This window comes from Capsicum annuum, chromosome 9 (assembly GCF_002878395.1).
Source record: "Capsicum annuum cultivar UCD-10X-F1 chromosome 9, UCD10Xv1.1, whole genome shotgun sequence".
Classification (NCBI taxonomy): Eukaryota; Viridiplantae; Streptophyta; class Magnoliopsida; order Solanales; family Solanaceae; genus Capsicum; species Capsicum annuum.
Genome location: NC_061119.1, coordinates 178,405,726 through 178,422,252, shown reverse-complemented (window position 1 = coordinate 178,422,252; position 16,527 = coordinate 178,405,726). Strand labels below are relative to the sequence as shown.

Sequence of the window (16,527 nt, the reverse complement as noted above, 5' to 3'; positions counted from 1 at the left end):
ATATATCCCTTTGTCCACCATCAGTTCACTTTGCTTCAGCTTTGGGTGATTGATGAAGTTTCATAGCGTCCCTTGCATTATCCTATTGTAGTTTGTATAAGTAAGCTTCTTTTTTATTTTTGCTCTCTGTTAGCTGCTGATACTCCTTGTATTAGCTCTAATTACATTACCTTGTTCTTGTTCAACTGTGTTCTCTAGTGGATGGGATATTGACGTGTTTTTTAGATTGAATCGAGGGATCTGGTCAGAGGAACAATGATACCACTTTCAAGAAAGTAACATTTTTTATATTTCATTTTAGTACCCTAAAAGTTTGAAGTACTAAACTCCCTTCTACTCTGTAGACATGGGATGGTAGGGAGATAATAGGATGCTCGTAACCAAGAATCTTTGGAAAGTACTTTGTTCCTTAGGTTCTTAAAGCTACATCTGACCTGCAGACCCCCTTCCCCTCCCTACTGAGAGTCCTTTTTTGTTAGATGTTGTAAAGTAGGCTAATTAGCTGCTTCACTATTTTTGGTATATGTAAATGTAACTTCTTGTGAAAACTTATCTTATGCCTTTCCAACCCCTTCATCCTTTTGTTGGTGACAGTCTAAGGTAAGGGCATTGTAGCTTATCACTATCAACTATTCTCTTTCCTATTGCATGTATCTGTTAGACTGATGTGAATTTGAAATTGCCATTACCTAGAGCCCAATTAGGAAAAAAAATAGCTAACTGATTTCCTTCCTTGTGAATATGCTGAAATTGAATTTGCTTTCCTGTTATCAAATTTCAAATTTGTTGTATATGCTTTGCTATGCTCCATGGACAATCCCACTCCTTTGTTAGAATCTTTTGTATTGCCAATGAATCTGTCTGCATTATCATCATTTCAAACTTCATGTGATTACAATGTTTTTCTGCATTAAAAATAGCAACTGCTTTAGCTTTCATGTTATTATGTCTTCAATCATAGCCCCCTCAGCATAAATTAAATCTCCTTTTTCATCCCTTAGATAGTAGGCATATGAACTTCTTCTAGGATTCCTTCTTGAAGCTCCATCAGTATTGTATTTCACCCATCCATTCTTAGGTAATTCCCACAATACTGCTGTAACTCTTGTTGTAGGCTTTAGAAGTGCAAAATCCCTCAACATTCCTGGCCAATCTGGTGATAACACCATCTTAAGTTTTGTTACTTTTAACAGCATCCTTAGGTTTGTAGTAATGTTCATAATCAGTCTTTGAACATTTACATCCCTTTCTTCATGTTTCTTCCCATTTTTCCTCTTCCATAACTCCGTGATGATGAACCCCAATAAAGCTTTAAAATACACTTTCTCCCTAGATTTTATTTCAGCTGTCCACCACTGCAAAATTGTTTATCTTAAGCTTAATCCCTGGATATGTATACCTGCAAAATTAGAAAAGTAAGACCAAGTCCTGTTAGCAAAATTTGATCTTAGGAACACATGAGACATAGTCACTTGTGCTGGATTAGTACAACACCAATACCTTGATGGGCCTTTAACATCTATCTCCTGATGTTATCATCCACTAGAATATTTCCTTCCCACAATCTTCACCTAATAAAAGATATTTTAAAGAGTAAGCCCTTCACCTAAATATCTTTATAAATATCATTAACCTCCTTTTTTTGCCTAACATATTGCTAAGCTATCTTTACTGTAAACAGTCCTTTAGACTTAATTCTCCAAATTGCTTTGTCTTCTTTATTTCCTTGGCTAGGTGGAAGTATAGTATTAAGAATGTGAAGGATTTTTTCTCCTGTAAACAGAGAATGCATCAACTTCTCATTCCACTCTCAACCCCTTGTACCCTTTACTTTTCGATATCTGACATCTTTCTCCACATTTTCAAAGGAATACAAATCTCCTAGTCCAGTCCAGTTATCAAACCATATGTTTGTTTCCCCTTTATAATCTTCCATAATATGTTATGATCAATAAGATCTCTAGCAATCATCATTTTCTTCCATACTTGGGATCCCCCTCCTCCAACTTTCCATGGTCTTTTTTATAGTACTTATTATGCATATACTTACTCCAATTGGCTTTGCTGTTCTGAATTTTCACCATAGTTTATAGAATAAGGCTATAGAAATATCATTTATCATTATGATACCTAAACCTCCTTCTTCCTCAGGCAGACACAAACTCTTTTATTTTACCCAATGTCTACCTCTTCCTCCTATTGTATTACTCTAAAAAATTAAGCAAAAGCTCTATGAATTGTGTTCATAACATTGATAAGAGGATTCATAAACGAGAGACATTGGATACTTTAGAGGACATGTTTGATTAAGATAACTCTTTATCCATAAGAAAACAGCTTGCCTTTTAAACTTTGAAATTTGCTAGTTATCCTATTCATTAAGGACTGGTAATAGTCCTTCTTCTTTATCATGTAAAAGATTGGACAACCCAAGTAGGTAAAGAGAAACTCTTGCCTTAAAATACCTGTTGCTACCTCAGCCATAATAATTATACCATTAGATACCCCCTTATGCAAATAAAGAGCACTTTTGTCCTTGTTAATCTCCTGACCAGGCACTAGTTCATAATTCTAAATCTCCTAATATGAGTGGGTGAGTTTTTTGGATTATTTCAATATCTTATTTTATAACTTAAAAAATCACTTGTAAATGATAATGTTAGAGTTTTTTGGCCTCTTTCATTATCGTTAAAAAGTTTGATTATTGTGTTAAAAAGTTTTATTATTTGTTTTTTAATCAGAATGAGAATAGAATTTTTGGTCCAATTCTCATTGAACAATAGAGGTAACTAGGAGAAGGCTAAGGAAGAAGTAAAGGGTGATTATTATAGTGTTAATCATTGTTTGGTTGGGCGTACAATTTATTTTTTTTCTCAGAATTTCTGTTTGTGGGAGATTTTTGTATTTTTTGTTGCATGTTCTTACATCTCAAAATTTTTCAATAGAATTTCTCTTTGTGGAGTTTAATTTTCACGTTTTGTATAGATTGATTAGGTAACGTTCCTATTTAGTCTGCTGCATGTTAAAAAAAGTAGAAAACATAGAGCCATTTGGGTCTTTTTTGTTTATTGTTTATAGTTTGGTGATCTAATTTTATTTTAAAACTGTAAACTTTATTTCCTTTTGTTGCCGATAAAGTTGCAGCTTATTTTCTTATTTTTTGTAATGTTTTGATTTTGGATTATTTGCTGAAATTTGATGATTTTGGTGTATTTACAAATTACTTGCTTAGCATTTTGTTGCAAATGAAGTTGTATCTTATTTACTTGTTTCTGCCCCCCCCCCCCAATTTGGATTTTATATTTGAGATAGGCCTGTTAAAATAAACAAGCAACTACATGCATCATCTCATGTTATAGCCATTAATTTGTTAGTTGTGGAAAAATAAATATGCCCATCTATAACTATACCGTTAGGGTACTCTGTTGCTTGCCCATGCTGTCCTAAAATTTATTTATACTGAAACTTTCAATAGTGCTAATAGTAAGATCTTTTTTCCTTTTTCCTAAAAGAGTAAGAGAAATTGGTGCTTCCACCACATATGGGATGACACAGGGTTTTTTGTTGTTGTAATGGTTGAAATTAAATAGAGAAGTTTTTTGCTAATTTATTTGTTTGGTTTTCATTTAATTTTCACATTTGTTGATGTTTCTTAAGTAGACATAATTGAGGTATCTTGACTTTTTCTTTATGATACCATGATTTTGGTATTGCTGCTAGCCTGCTATGCTATTGTGAATCTGGCTCTAGAGTTTCTTTATCTTGGTGTCAACTTAGGAATAAGATCTGTTTGAATGAATGCCTTTTTCCCGCGTTGAATCAGCCAAGTCAGTAGCTACTGTGAATTGTTTGATGGATAGTGACTAGTGTCATTGTTGTAGTAGTTGACCATGTATCACTGTTGGATTGTTTAAGTGTTTAAGAGTTTATTTTGGACTGTTTAAGCACCATTGCTAATATTTAGGAGTGTTTTATGTTTGATTTTTATATCATTTTTGTCACAGGGATTTGACCTCAAAGTTGGGTAGAGTTTTGTATTCTGCCTTTGTTTAGATAAACTGTCCTAGTTAGAGAAGACACTATAAGATGTTCTAATCTTGTTGTCATGAGCTTTTCTCTCATTCCTTATGCTTGTAAATATATCTGTATCTACTGCTATTTCAACTATAAGATATTATAATTTTTGTATGACTATAATTATAGGAGTAGTTGAAGAAACAAAAGTTGCTCAGTAAGTTGGACAAAGTATTGCAGCAGCTTTTATTAGCATATTCGACTTTGAAACTCTCAGTAACTTTTCTTCTCAAAGTGTTCAGTTATGATAATTTTCTTTATTTGCAACTTTCAATTAAATTTCAATTATGATTTCGAGCTAAAGTTGCTCAGATTTTTGTTTGGGGAAGGAAAAATGTCTGTATGTTATAATTTTTGTAATATAGTACTTGAATTAATTAACTTATAGTAGCATTAATAATCTTGGTTACGGTGATATGCATTAGTGACTATTTCTTGCAAAACGTATAAGGTGAATCTAAAGTTATGTTTGATGAGTTGTTTGACGGATTTTACTTGCAGAAATTTATGAGTTATTGCTTTAAAGTTCTTGTTATGGAAAATTTAAGGCTGGAACTAAAGGTGATTAAAGTTAGAAGTTTCAGTTTTGTTTTTAATTAAGCTTTTTGCTAACCCTTATTAAGAAGGACAATGAATGATAAGTATGTTTGTGATTTCTTATTTATTTAGCAAAAAGTGACGGATATATTCTATTTTCTTGTAAAAATAGAAAGATATATTCTAGTTTATTAAGATATTTAATTTTTTCTTCTGATAATCGTGGATGTATGAATTATTAAAAAATAAAACTCTAACTGTTTTGTTTATGTCGACAGTAATAGGAATAGGAATAGGAATAATCTAGAGCGTGGATGGATATATGATAGGTTGCATGGCCGAGGGGCTATAAACTCTAGATTCATTATTGGTGTGAATAACTTTATCCAGTTTGCAAAATTGCATGAGTGGTAATAACATTAGATGTCTATGTAAAAAATGTCACAATATTAAATACAAAGATGTTGAAACTATTAGATATCACCTTCATCATGATGGATTTGTTAAGGACTATTTTGTTTGGAAACATCAAAGGGAAAAATATGTGATCGATGATATTTCTTCTGGTAATGATTTGAATAATGGTGCTCCACTTGAATTGGGATATGATAATTAATATCGACAAATGATTTTAGATGTTGTTAGTCCCAACTTTAACCATAGTTCGAGTTCAAAACCTTACAATAATATTGAACCTGAGTCATCTCATTCGTATAAACCTCTAACTGAGGAGGAAAATGATACTTCGATGGAGGAGGAGCTTAATTTAGAGTTCAAAAAATTTTATGATTTGTTGCAAGCTACTGATGCAAAATTATATCTCGGTTCTTCCCTCTCTCAAGAAAGTTGATTCTATAAGCATCTTATGAGCAAGATTGTTTATAGGTTTTAATACAGCTTTGATCTTTAGATCATTGGTTTAGCTTTGGAATCCACATTATAGATTATTACAATTTACAGCAACTCAGAACAGTTGTGCTTATAACTTACTAAAGTCAATGCATAGATGGTTTTTCATATAAATCTTTATGATAGCCTTAAAAAGTGGATTTCCTTTGGTTTTAAGCATACAAATCTTAAAAGAAATAGTATTTAGCACCAAGCGGGAAGTGTGGGATTAGCATGCCCTATCTTCTACAAAATTATGTAGCCAACGTAGGTACAGACTCAGATCATTCCCATTTATATAGATGACAGATTTAGCTTGTGATTGATCACTTGGATTAGGTTATACTCCCTGGCAAGAGTATGACACCTCTCCCCAATGTAAGGTTTCCTTCTTAGGAGGTTAAGACGTTGGATTCCATGTAGCTCACATATTTTATCTCGGTTAAGAGAATCTCCCTGCTAGTAAAAGATATACAACTTTTTCAGATAAAGTATTTTCCCTAAAGCTTTGAAAGAATCCCCTTGCAGAATAAGTTTTCAGATATGATTTAAGAATAAAACAGAATACAAATTTTAGAACTAAGTGTTCTGGCTCACAAGATTTTACTATATGCTTTATTATTCATGACTTATGATTTTCATATTTCAGATCACTCAAGCTTAAGTGAGTCATTTACTCTTAGCATGCATGATTTTTTCTATAAACTGTGATGATATTGTTTACCTATTGCATGTACCCCCATATACTCAGTACATCTTCAAAGTACTGATCCACATATATGTCTATGTGCTACATTATCTCATAATATAGGTTCAGGTGCTCAGTCCCAACAACGACAGTGATTTTTGAGCATCTCATCTACATCACCTATAGTTGGTGAGTCCTCATAGTTCGGGGACTTAGCTATTCATATTCTCAATTTATTATTAGATATTTTCGTTTAGTCCGAGTTAGTTGGGGCTTGTCCCAGTGACTCTCTAGATTCAGTTAGTAGAGGCTTGTCGGACTACCAGATTCTGTCTCAGATTTCAGTTATTGTATTCAGACTTTTTAGTATTTGCTTAATCAGATTGATGAGATTAGCACTTTTAGATATATTCAGATTATTCAAATAGTTTTTTGCATTTTATTATGATTTTATACTTATATTCATCCATATTAAGATTTAGATTTATTAGAAGGTAGCCAGGGTTACCTCAAGACTACTTGTAGTTCGGAGCACCGTGTAGGGTCTCGGGAACTAGATTTTAGGGCATTACAAACTTAGTATCAGAGCCTAAGGTTTAGAGAGCCTAGGGAGTCAGACAAGCCACATTACGTAGAGTCTTGATCATCGGTGTGAAGTGATGATAGGCGAAATTACGCGCCTATATCAATATATTTTGCCCATATTTTAGCCTAGTTTCGAGAACTAATTATCTATTTCGTACACTTTTAGTCCTTTTTCCTGTAAATGAGCTAACAAATGTGATTAGGAAAGTTTCAGGTATAAATGATGCAAAATACAGCAATTTATGGCTTACTTGACGCAAAAGAAAGCTCACAAACGAGATGGAAAGGAGCTGGACGCATAAAGGACTAAATCTGCTGCATGGAAAATCTGTCCCGGGCTAAAACAGCATTTCTGAAGACTTTGGGACTTACAGACACAAAGCTGGATTTTTGCCATAATACATTAACCTAGTGCAATTAGGTTATGTGTTTCATCATTCTATTTGGATTATAATTTTGTAACCTTACCCTAGTACAATTGGGTCAAGGATTTCATTAGTATATTAGGATTTGGTTATTTATTTTATTAGTTTAGGAGGAGTAGGATAGGAGTATTATAAATACCCTATCATGTTAGAGATTTTAGAGAAGGGGGGAGACATTCTGACAATTCATTCATCTCCTTACAATTAAGACATCTTCCTACAACCCATTCTCAATTCTTCATTCTTCTACTCTTAAATTCCACAACAAGAGAATCGTTACTTGCTACGGAATCACTAAAACCACACGCCAAACACCTACTATTCACGCCATCCACCATGCAAAACGTGATATCCTTCGCATTCATGGGTAACTAAATCTCTTAGTTGGGGTTATGGAAGCCGAATGAGTTACTATCTATAGCTATGAGTTTGTGAGTTCAAGACAAGTATATTGCTTATATCATTATTCTCTTCATCTTAAATCTACATTCTTTGCGGTTCAAACACAAGAACACGCCATTCTAACATCTAACCTGTTCGAGAGAAAGGTTATTTGTCTAGAAAAGAAGACGCATAGACCAACGCCAGTCTAACATCTGACTTGTTCGAGAGAAAAGTTATTTGTCTGGAAAAGAGATAATGTCAAGGTAGTAGGACACCCTTTCCTATTAAAAAGCTAGTGCCGTACCTGGACTAACTTCTTGGAGAATTCGTACCGTTAGTCACGCTTTAAGCTCGAGAGAGTTAAAGTGAAATAGTCCTTGTTTAGGTCGAGAGACGCTTGGATTTACCATCGACTACAATTCTCTATAAGCAATTACATGTCAAGACTCTACACACTCATAGCCAATAGAGACGTATACCTCAGAAGGTGGACATAACCCCAACGCCTCAATTCTCATTGTTTACAACACACGTGACAATCTCTCTTTATTTTGCTATTTTCAGTTCTTACATTCTTGTTTTGGTTACATACTACAATCCCCCCTTTCCTACGAGACTTGCACTAAAAGTCTAGTAATTTCTCTTGCTTGTTGGCCAAGCTATTCTCTGTGGGATCGATACCCAACCCAGGTTGGGTTCTATATTTGCTAACGACCGCTTTACACTCCCACGAGAGCTGTAGATTGAGCGTTATCATGAAGCGCTCCACATCTATGAGCAAGAGGCTATGGAACATTTTAGAAAAATCCTTCTTTTCTTTCATAATCTATGAAGCTTACAGCTATCTTTATCTTCTATTAACTCATGCTATTTTTTGGTAGAATATGCCTCCTCACAGAGCTAATGCTCGCAGAAATGACAACCAGCCCCCAGCCCGCAGGTTCTTTAAATGAGAATGTGTCACATGCAGAGTTTTGGGCAGTTTTTCAGGCGCTAGCCCAAGCTGTGACTGCTAATGTTCAAGGTAATCATCAGGCTATAGTCCTACCTTAGCAGGATGGGGATTTAGCCGCAGCCAAAATCTGAGATTTCATAAGGATGAATCCACCAGAATTCTTTGGGTCGAAGGAAGGTGATGACCCACAGCTTTATCTTGATGAGGTGAGGAAGATCACCCAAATTATGCATGTTTTTGAAGTGGAGAGTATGGAATTGGTATCCTATAAGCTGAAGGATATTGCTTATGATTGGGTGATGATGTGGAAGAAGATTAGAGGGGAAGATGTAGCTCACATGACTTGGCAGGTGTTTCAAGATGCATTCCTAGACAAGTTCATACCACTCGAGATGAGAGAAGCTAATATAGAAGAGTTTATGAACCTGAGGCAGGGATCTATGACAGTGAAGGAGTATTGCCTTAAGTTCAACCAGTTGTCTAAGTATGCCCCTGATCAAATGGCTGACCCTAGGTCAAGCATGAGTAAGTTTGTGATTGGTGTATCTGGATTGGTGGTTAAGGAGTGTAGGACTACTAAGCTCAATAGATATATAGACCTTTCTAGATTGATGATACACATTTAGCAGATTGAGGTAGAGAAAGCAAAGAAAAGAGAGAGAGTAAATAAGAGATCTAGAACTGGGCAATTTGATCATGGTTAGAACAGGTCTAGAGGAGGAAATCGTTTGCAATTTTAGAATCATTCATCTATGCTTGCACCATCTTCAGTCAGTGCTCCTACACCCAAGAACAGGCAAGAATAATGGGGTAAGTCTTCTATGTTCAGATCTCAGAATAGTGTGGGTGGTAGGCCCAGTTATCCTCAGTGTGCTAGGTGTGGCAAGAATCATCCTGGTGAGTATCTAGTGGGATGGATAAGTTGTTATGGATCAGGCCAGCTAGGCCATGGGATCAAAGAGTGCCCACATGCTAGACAGGGAATTAAGGATGTTCGTTCTCAGATTCAGGCTAACAGTGCACCAACTCCTCTAGGTCACCTATCTCCTTCCTCTAGGTCGCCCAGCTCCTACTCAAGGCGCATCATCTAGTCCTACTGGCGGTCAGCTCCAGAATTAATTTTATGTTTTACCCTCATGCCAGGAGCAGAAAGATTCCCCAGATGTTGCTATTAGTATGTTTCGTCTCTTCCATTTTGATGTTTATGTGTTGTTGGACCCTGGGTCAAGTTTTTGTTATGTTACCCCATTAGTTGCTATGAATTTTGAGATAAATTATGGAAAGATTCCCGAGCCTTTCTAGGTTTCTACTCTAGTAGGTGAGTCATTTATTGCCAAACAGATTTTTAAAAAGTTTCCTATCACCCTCCTTTATAAAGTCATGTTAGATATGGTTGATTTTGATCTTATTCTTGGTATGGATTGGCTTCATTCCTGTTATGCTTCTATAGATTATCGCACCCGAGTGGTGAAGTTTCAGTTTCCAGATAAGCCAACCTTTGAGTGGTCGGGTAATTTAGTGTCTCCTAAGAGTCATTTCATATCTTATATTAAGGCCAGAAGGTTAATATCCAAAGGTTGCATTTATCACCTAGTTCGAGTTAAGGACTAAGTCTGAGACCCCAACAGTTTAGTCAGTCAATGTAGTGAATGAGTTTTTCTAGATGTCTTTCCAGAATATCTCCCAGGGGTACCTCTCGATGGAGAGATAGAATTCGGTATTGACCTTCTCGTAGATACTCAACCTATTTCTATTCATCCATACCATATGTATCCTGCTGAGCTTAAGGAATTGAAGGAGCAACTCAAATATCTCTTAGATAAAGGTTTCATAAGGCCTAGTGTTTCTCCGTGGGGCATTTTCATCCTATTCGTGCAAAAGAAAGATGGTTCTTTACGTATGTGCATTGACTATCGTCATCTAAATAAGGGACGTATGTTGTATTGGGGATGACAATGAACATCTTACCTCTTGTAAGTTTTGTGGAAAAGAGAGGTATAAGTGTTGTGCTGGCTCTTGTAAGAGGAAATTAGTCCCTTACAAGAGAATGCATTTTTTTACTTGATTCCTAGATTTAAGAGATTATATGCATCCCATACTACAGTTACAAGTATGATGGCATCATGAACATATAAGAGAGGATGGGGTAATGCGTCATCCATCAGACTCTGAACCTTTGAAGAACTTTAATGAAACTCATCATTTTTTGTTGATGAAGTAAAAAATATAAGGTTGTGATTATGTACATATGGTTTCCAACCATTTAGTCAGTATGGGAGGAAATATTCTTCGTGGCCAGTAATTTTTACTCCATATAATTTACCTCCAGGGATATGCATGAAAGAGGCTTATATGTTCTTAATTGTCATTATTCTAGGGCCAAACAATCCCAAACATAAAATTAATGTTTATCTGCAGCCTCTACTAAAGGAATTGACCTTTTTATGAGAGACAAGTGTATAAGCATTTGATATCTCCAAAAACAAAAATTTTAATTGAGGGTAGCGTTGATGTGCACAATCAGTGACTTTCCAGTATATTCTATGTTATTAGGATAGAGTACTGCAGGTAAGTTTGCTTGTCCTTATTGTATGGAGGAAACATAATCCTTTAGATTACAACATGATCAAAAAAACATCATGGTTTGACTGTCACAGAATATTCCTTGACCAACATCATCCATTTAGGAGAGATTGTAAGAACTTTCTTAAAGGTAGGACTGTCAAAAGATCACCATCACCCTATAGAACCGGAGAGGAAATATTGAATCAAATTTGTGATTCGATATAAGAAAAGTAATAGAGTTAGATGTATAAGAAGTTAATAAGAGAATATGTAGTTTTTGTGGATGGAAAAAATAAAACATCTTTTAGGATTTTCCTTATTCGAGTTCTAACATGATTTGACATAACTTCGATGTCATGCATATTGAGAAAAATTTCTTTGATAATGTGTTTAATACAACCCTTAATATTGATAAGAAAACCAAAAACAATCCACAAACTCATCTAGATATGGTAAATTACTGTAATCGACCTCAATTGGAAAATGATGCTACTGAAAACTATCCCAAAATTGTATATACAATAGATAAGAAGGTAAGCACTATCTTGTTCAATTGAGTGAAAGGATTAAAATTTCCAAATGGGTATGTTTTAAATTAGGGTAGATGCGAAGACACAACAACAAAAAGGTTATTTGGCATGAAAAGTCATGATTGGCATGTGTTCATGCAACGATTGATGCCTATTGCTTTTTGTGAACTACTTCCAAGTAATGTATGAAAGATACTTATAGAATTGAGGTTATTATTTAAAGATCTTGCATCGACTACTCTCTAAGTGGATGACATGGACAGATTACAAGGAAATATTCCACAAATCTTGTGCAAGTTAGAACGTATATTTCCTCCTGGGTTCTTTAACTCAATGGAACATCTACCTGTGCACCTTCCATATGAAATAAAGATTGCTGGACCTGTACAATATTGATGGATGTATCCTTTTGAAAGGTAAATGCAAAACTTTATGTTGAGCTTGTGATAAGTATGTTATATGTAACTTTTCGAATATAATGGTTTATCCATTTATCTATAGGTATCTTGTAACTCTCAAAATAATGATTCAGAATAAAGCAAGTGTTGAGAATTCCATATGTGAAGTATACTTTATGATAGAGTCAACACTAGTGTTTTCTCATTAGTTTGAACCACATATCACGACACGCAATCATAATGTGGATCGTACGGGTGATGGTGATATTGTGGAAGATCTTAAAGGAAATTTATCAATATTCACCCATCCAGGTCGATTATGGGGAGAATAAAAAAAGAGAAGTTTAACTCTTGAAGAAATCAAGGCTGCCCAAACTTACATTTTACTAAATTGTGAAGAGGTTGAGCCATTTGTGAGGTAACAAAAGTTAGTTGTATCAACTTAATTTTATAAGAATGTTCATATATCATGACTTAAAATTGAACTTATATTCTTTCAATGAAGTATGTTTGTGCAACGTTTGCAAAAAGCATTTATAAATCTCTCCCAGGATCAAATAAATGAGAGCCTTGAAGCAAATTTCTCTATATGGTTCAAGAAATATGTAAGGCTTCAAAAATCAAAATCTTCTATACAATTATGCACTTAAATTGACTTATGATATTGAACTAAATTTTATAATCTTTTAAATAGGTCCGACTCAATCATATTGAGAATGAATTCCAACATAGTCTTGTTCATAGACCATTGATAGGTGCTATCATATTGAGAATGAATTCCAACATAGTCTTGTTCATGGACCATTGATAGGTGCTACATCTCATCCATTATATTTTCTTAATGGATACAAATTTCATACTGATTTTTATGGTAGCGCAAGATCAATAGTGAACGGTGGAGTTTGTATCTCAGATCCAAATTTTGGTGATTTCTATGGGTGGATAAAAGAGATTATAGAAGTAGAATACCATGAATCACCTTTAAGGCGAACTATACTTTTCAAATGTGAATGGTTTGACCCAACTGGATATTGGTGTTAAAAAACATAATCAGTATAAATTGATTGATATTAACCATCATCGGTGATATAAAAAATATGAACCTTTTATTCTGGCAATGTACGTAACTCAAGTGTGTTATGTGTCTTATCCTAGTAATAAAAAGGACAAGGATGATTGGGCAGTTGTACTGAAGGTCAAACCTTGAAATATTGTTGAATTATTCAATGAGGAAATTACGATAGCTGTAGAACTAAATATTCCATTTCAAGTTGAAGAAGTTGAAGTTTATGAGGTAACATGAATATTTCCACGAATGAAAGTATACACTTACATGATCCATATGGTGGCTTAATTGAAATGGATGAACCCATTGATGATGGTTTATTGCAAGAGAATCATGAGATCCAAGAGGAAGCTATAGAAGAATAGTATGAAACTAAGGAAATTAAGGATGAGAAAGAGGAAGATTCTGAAAAAAAATACAGATAGTGATTATTGCTTGATAAAAACATGCTATTATATCTTAATTTTATTTTGTGAGCAGTAATTTTGTCGAACTAGTATCATTTTCTTTGTCTTTTCTCACAGTTTACTACAAACTTGTTTCTACTCCTACTTTGTATCTAATTAAATTAAAAACCCTTGCTACTCCTGCTTTGTATCTAATTAAATTAAAAAAAAACTTCTTCTTTAGCCATTGTTTAAGGTTTGACCCTTTTAATCTATATCTTCTTATTTCTGATTTCAATTTGCCATATAAGATTATGATCATCTGCTGATTTTCCAGTTGGATCTTACATCTATTGTTTCTGCTTCTATTTAGTTTTGACTGAATAATCATCTATATATTCTATGTATTATGTTTATAGTCTAGTTGTTTGGCTTGGTTCTATAGTACCCTTGTTGTCAATTTTTGACTCTTTATTTCCTATCTATGTTCTTAGGCTATAAATTTGCTTTCTTTTTGCTTTTTGTACAAGTTTTTAAAGGACTTGAAAATTGATGTTCAAAAGTAGATTATCTACTATCTCTGATTCCCCCCTTCTATGTTGTTCTGAGTATTCCGTAGGACTCTAATGTTATATTTGCACAAAATTACATATTTACTGTAGGATTCCATGTTACATATGCACAAAATTAATATTCTGTAGGATTCCAATGTTATATAGGATTCAATGTACATATTTACTGCAGATACAGATTTGACTGGTTCTAAAAAGAGAAAGATGAGATTTTCTTTTTTGGATCAGATATGTGCTTTTATATTTTCTGATACCTTATCTACATATTATTTGGTTCTCCTAAAATTATTCAGTTTGCATCTTATTTTCACTTAACTAATACAATTTGTTAATAGATATGACTAGAGGTAGAGGTCGAGGTCGAGGAAGCACAGGGCATATAGGAAAGTCTGCAGTTAGGAGTAATCCTGTTGTTACTACAAACATATCTACTATTCCCACTCCTACTACTGTTAGTCCTGAAGTGGGTAGCATAGGTGGTCAAGATGATACAAATCAAGTTCGGCCATTGATTCATCACAGTACACCAATGGTTCAAACTTCTGGCAATAGTAGTAACCCTACAACACCTGAATCATCTCCCACTGCTCCAAATCAAATCAATGCAACAGCTGAAGGTACATCTACTCAAAGGAACCAAATAGGTAAGGTTCTTAACCAATCGACTTCGTCCTTGAAAATGTATGAATATAATAATCTATAAAGAATAAATAACAGTATCTCTGATTGCTTTTTGAAAGTATCTTTGGTTGCTTTTTGTGGTCTTCGTCCCCGAAAATGAATAAATGAAATTGACTTGTGGTCTTTTTATTTTCTCTCTCTCTCTCTCTCTATATATATATATATATATATGATTTAGTTTTTTAGGTTGATGATCTATTGGTGATTCTTGATTTGAGAGGAGTTCTTGTGCACAGAATTATAATATTCTATGTTATTGGGAGTATTCTGTAGGATTCCAGTGTTATATGTGCACAAAATTACATATTTACTATAGGACTCCAATGTTACATGTGGACATAATTAGTTTCTGTAGGATTCCAATGTTACATATTTATGTGCTTTTAGATTTTCTGATACCTTATAGCATATTTGTGGTTCTTTTGGGATTATTCAGTTTGTATCTTATTTCCACTTACCTAATACAGTTTTTTAATAGCTATGACTCGAGGTAGAGGTAGAGGTCGAGGAAGCACAGGGTGTGTAGGAAAGTCTGCACTTAGGAGTATTGCTATGATTACTATAAAAATGCCTACTATTGCCACTGCTACTACTGTTAGTCCTCAAGAAGGTGGCATAGGTGGTCAAGATGAAACAAATCAAGTTCAGTCATTGATTTCTTGCTATACACTAGTGGTTCAAACTTCTGATCATGGTAGTAACCCTACAACACCTGAATCATCTCCCACTGCTCCAAATCAGAGCAACCCAACAACTGAAGGTACGTCTACTTAAACCAACCAAGTAGGTAAGGGTGTATCTGCTCGCAACACAATTGGAGAAGGTAATTCCAATAGGATCTATGTGCGGACCCTTATTAATCTGACTTCTGCAGGGTTAGTCCATGTTTTTTCTATTATTATTAAATATTGATAGACCTCCAAATAATGTCTTCACATTGATACATATTGCAACCTTCTAAAATATGCTCCAATAACATACATGAGTCTTTCAAAAGTGAACTTGATCACAATGGAATCAATTAAAACGGTGTCTTATGTGATATAAAAGATGGCTATTTGGGGAATTCAAGGTATACATCTTCATCATAATTGAGTTTTTAAAGTGTGTTCACTTTTATAAATACAATATTAATAAGTTACATTAGAAATTTATTTCAGAAAAACTTCTATTGGGATTTTTCCATTAGTGATGCTGCAGTAAAGAAACATTGGATGACTAAGGCAGCAACTGTGTATAGAAATTTCATTGCTAAAATCAAAGAGAAAGGGATTAGGCAAGATTTTATAGATGAAGATGTTTGGGAAAGTTGGCAGCGACTTTGGGTAGATTCTAAGTGTATTGAAAAGTCAAAAACAAATGTGAAGAATCATCGTGGCAGCAAAGAAGTCGCAGCTGGAACTCAGATAGGCAGATCTATCTCCATTTAAGAGTACCTAAAGAGACTTGTAAGTATATATTTCAAGTACTACCCCCTAATTTCTTTCAATAGAAATCTGTTAGTTGGTTTCATAGTCCTTATTAGATCTACAGTGGTAGGAAATGTGATCAATATTACAATAAGAGCAAGTATTATATTGACATTAAGTTTGAAGTAGATTTATCCTTGTGTGGTGGGTGCTGCTATTAGAGGTTAGTTTCTCTTTAGAGCAGTCATTAGTGGCACTACTTAGCATCTAATTTTGTTTATCTTTAGCTATAAAGTTTTTTGCTAGATATATTTCCTTAGTACTTTTATACAAATGTGAATGTTACAAACTTTTGATATCAAGATGCTTATGTCCAAACCCTTT

The 16,527-nt window shown here is 34.3% G+C and overlaps 1 protein-coding gene across 1 annotated transcript; it reads left to right on the top strand.

Moving 5' to 3' along the window:
* The first annotated feature begins 14,390 nt into the window (after window positions 1-14,390).
* On the top strand, window positions 14,391-16,164 carry LOC107841257. The gene is made up of 3 exons (XM_047396337.1): window positions 14,391-14,670; window positions 15,213-15,494; window positions 15,935-16,164. The coding sequence occupies exons 1-3, from the start codon at window positions 14,391-14,393 to the stop codon at window positions 16,162-16,164; spliced, it is 792 nt and encodes a 263-aa protein (XP_047252293.1).
* The last annotated feature ends 363 nt before the right edge of the window (window positions 16,165-16,527 follow it).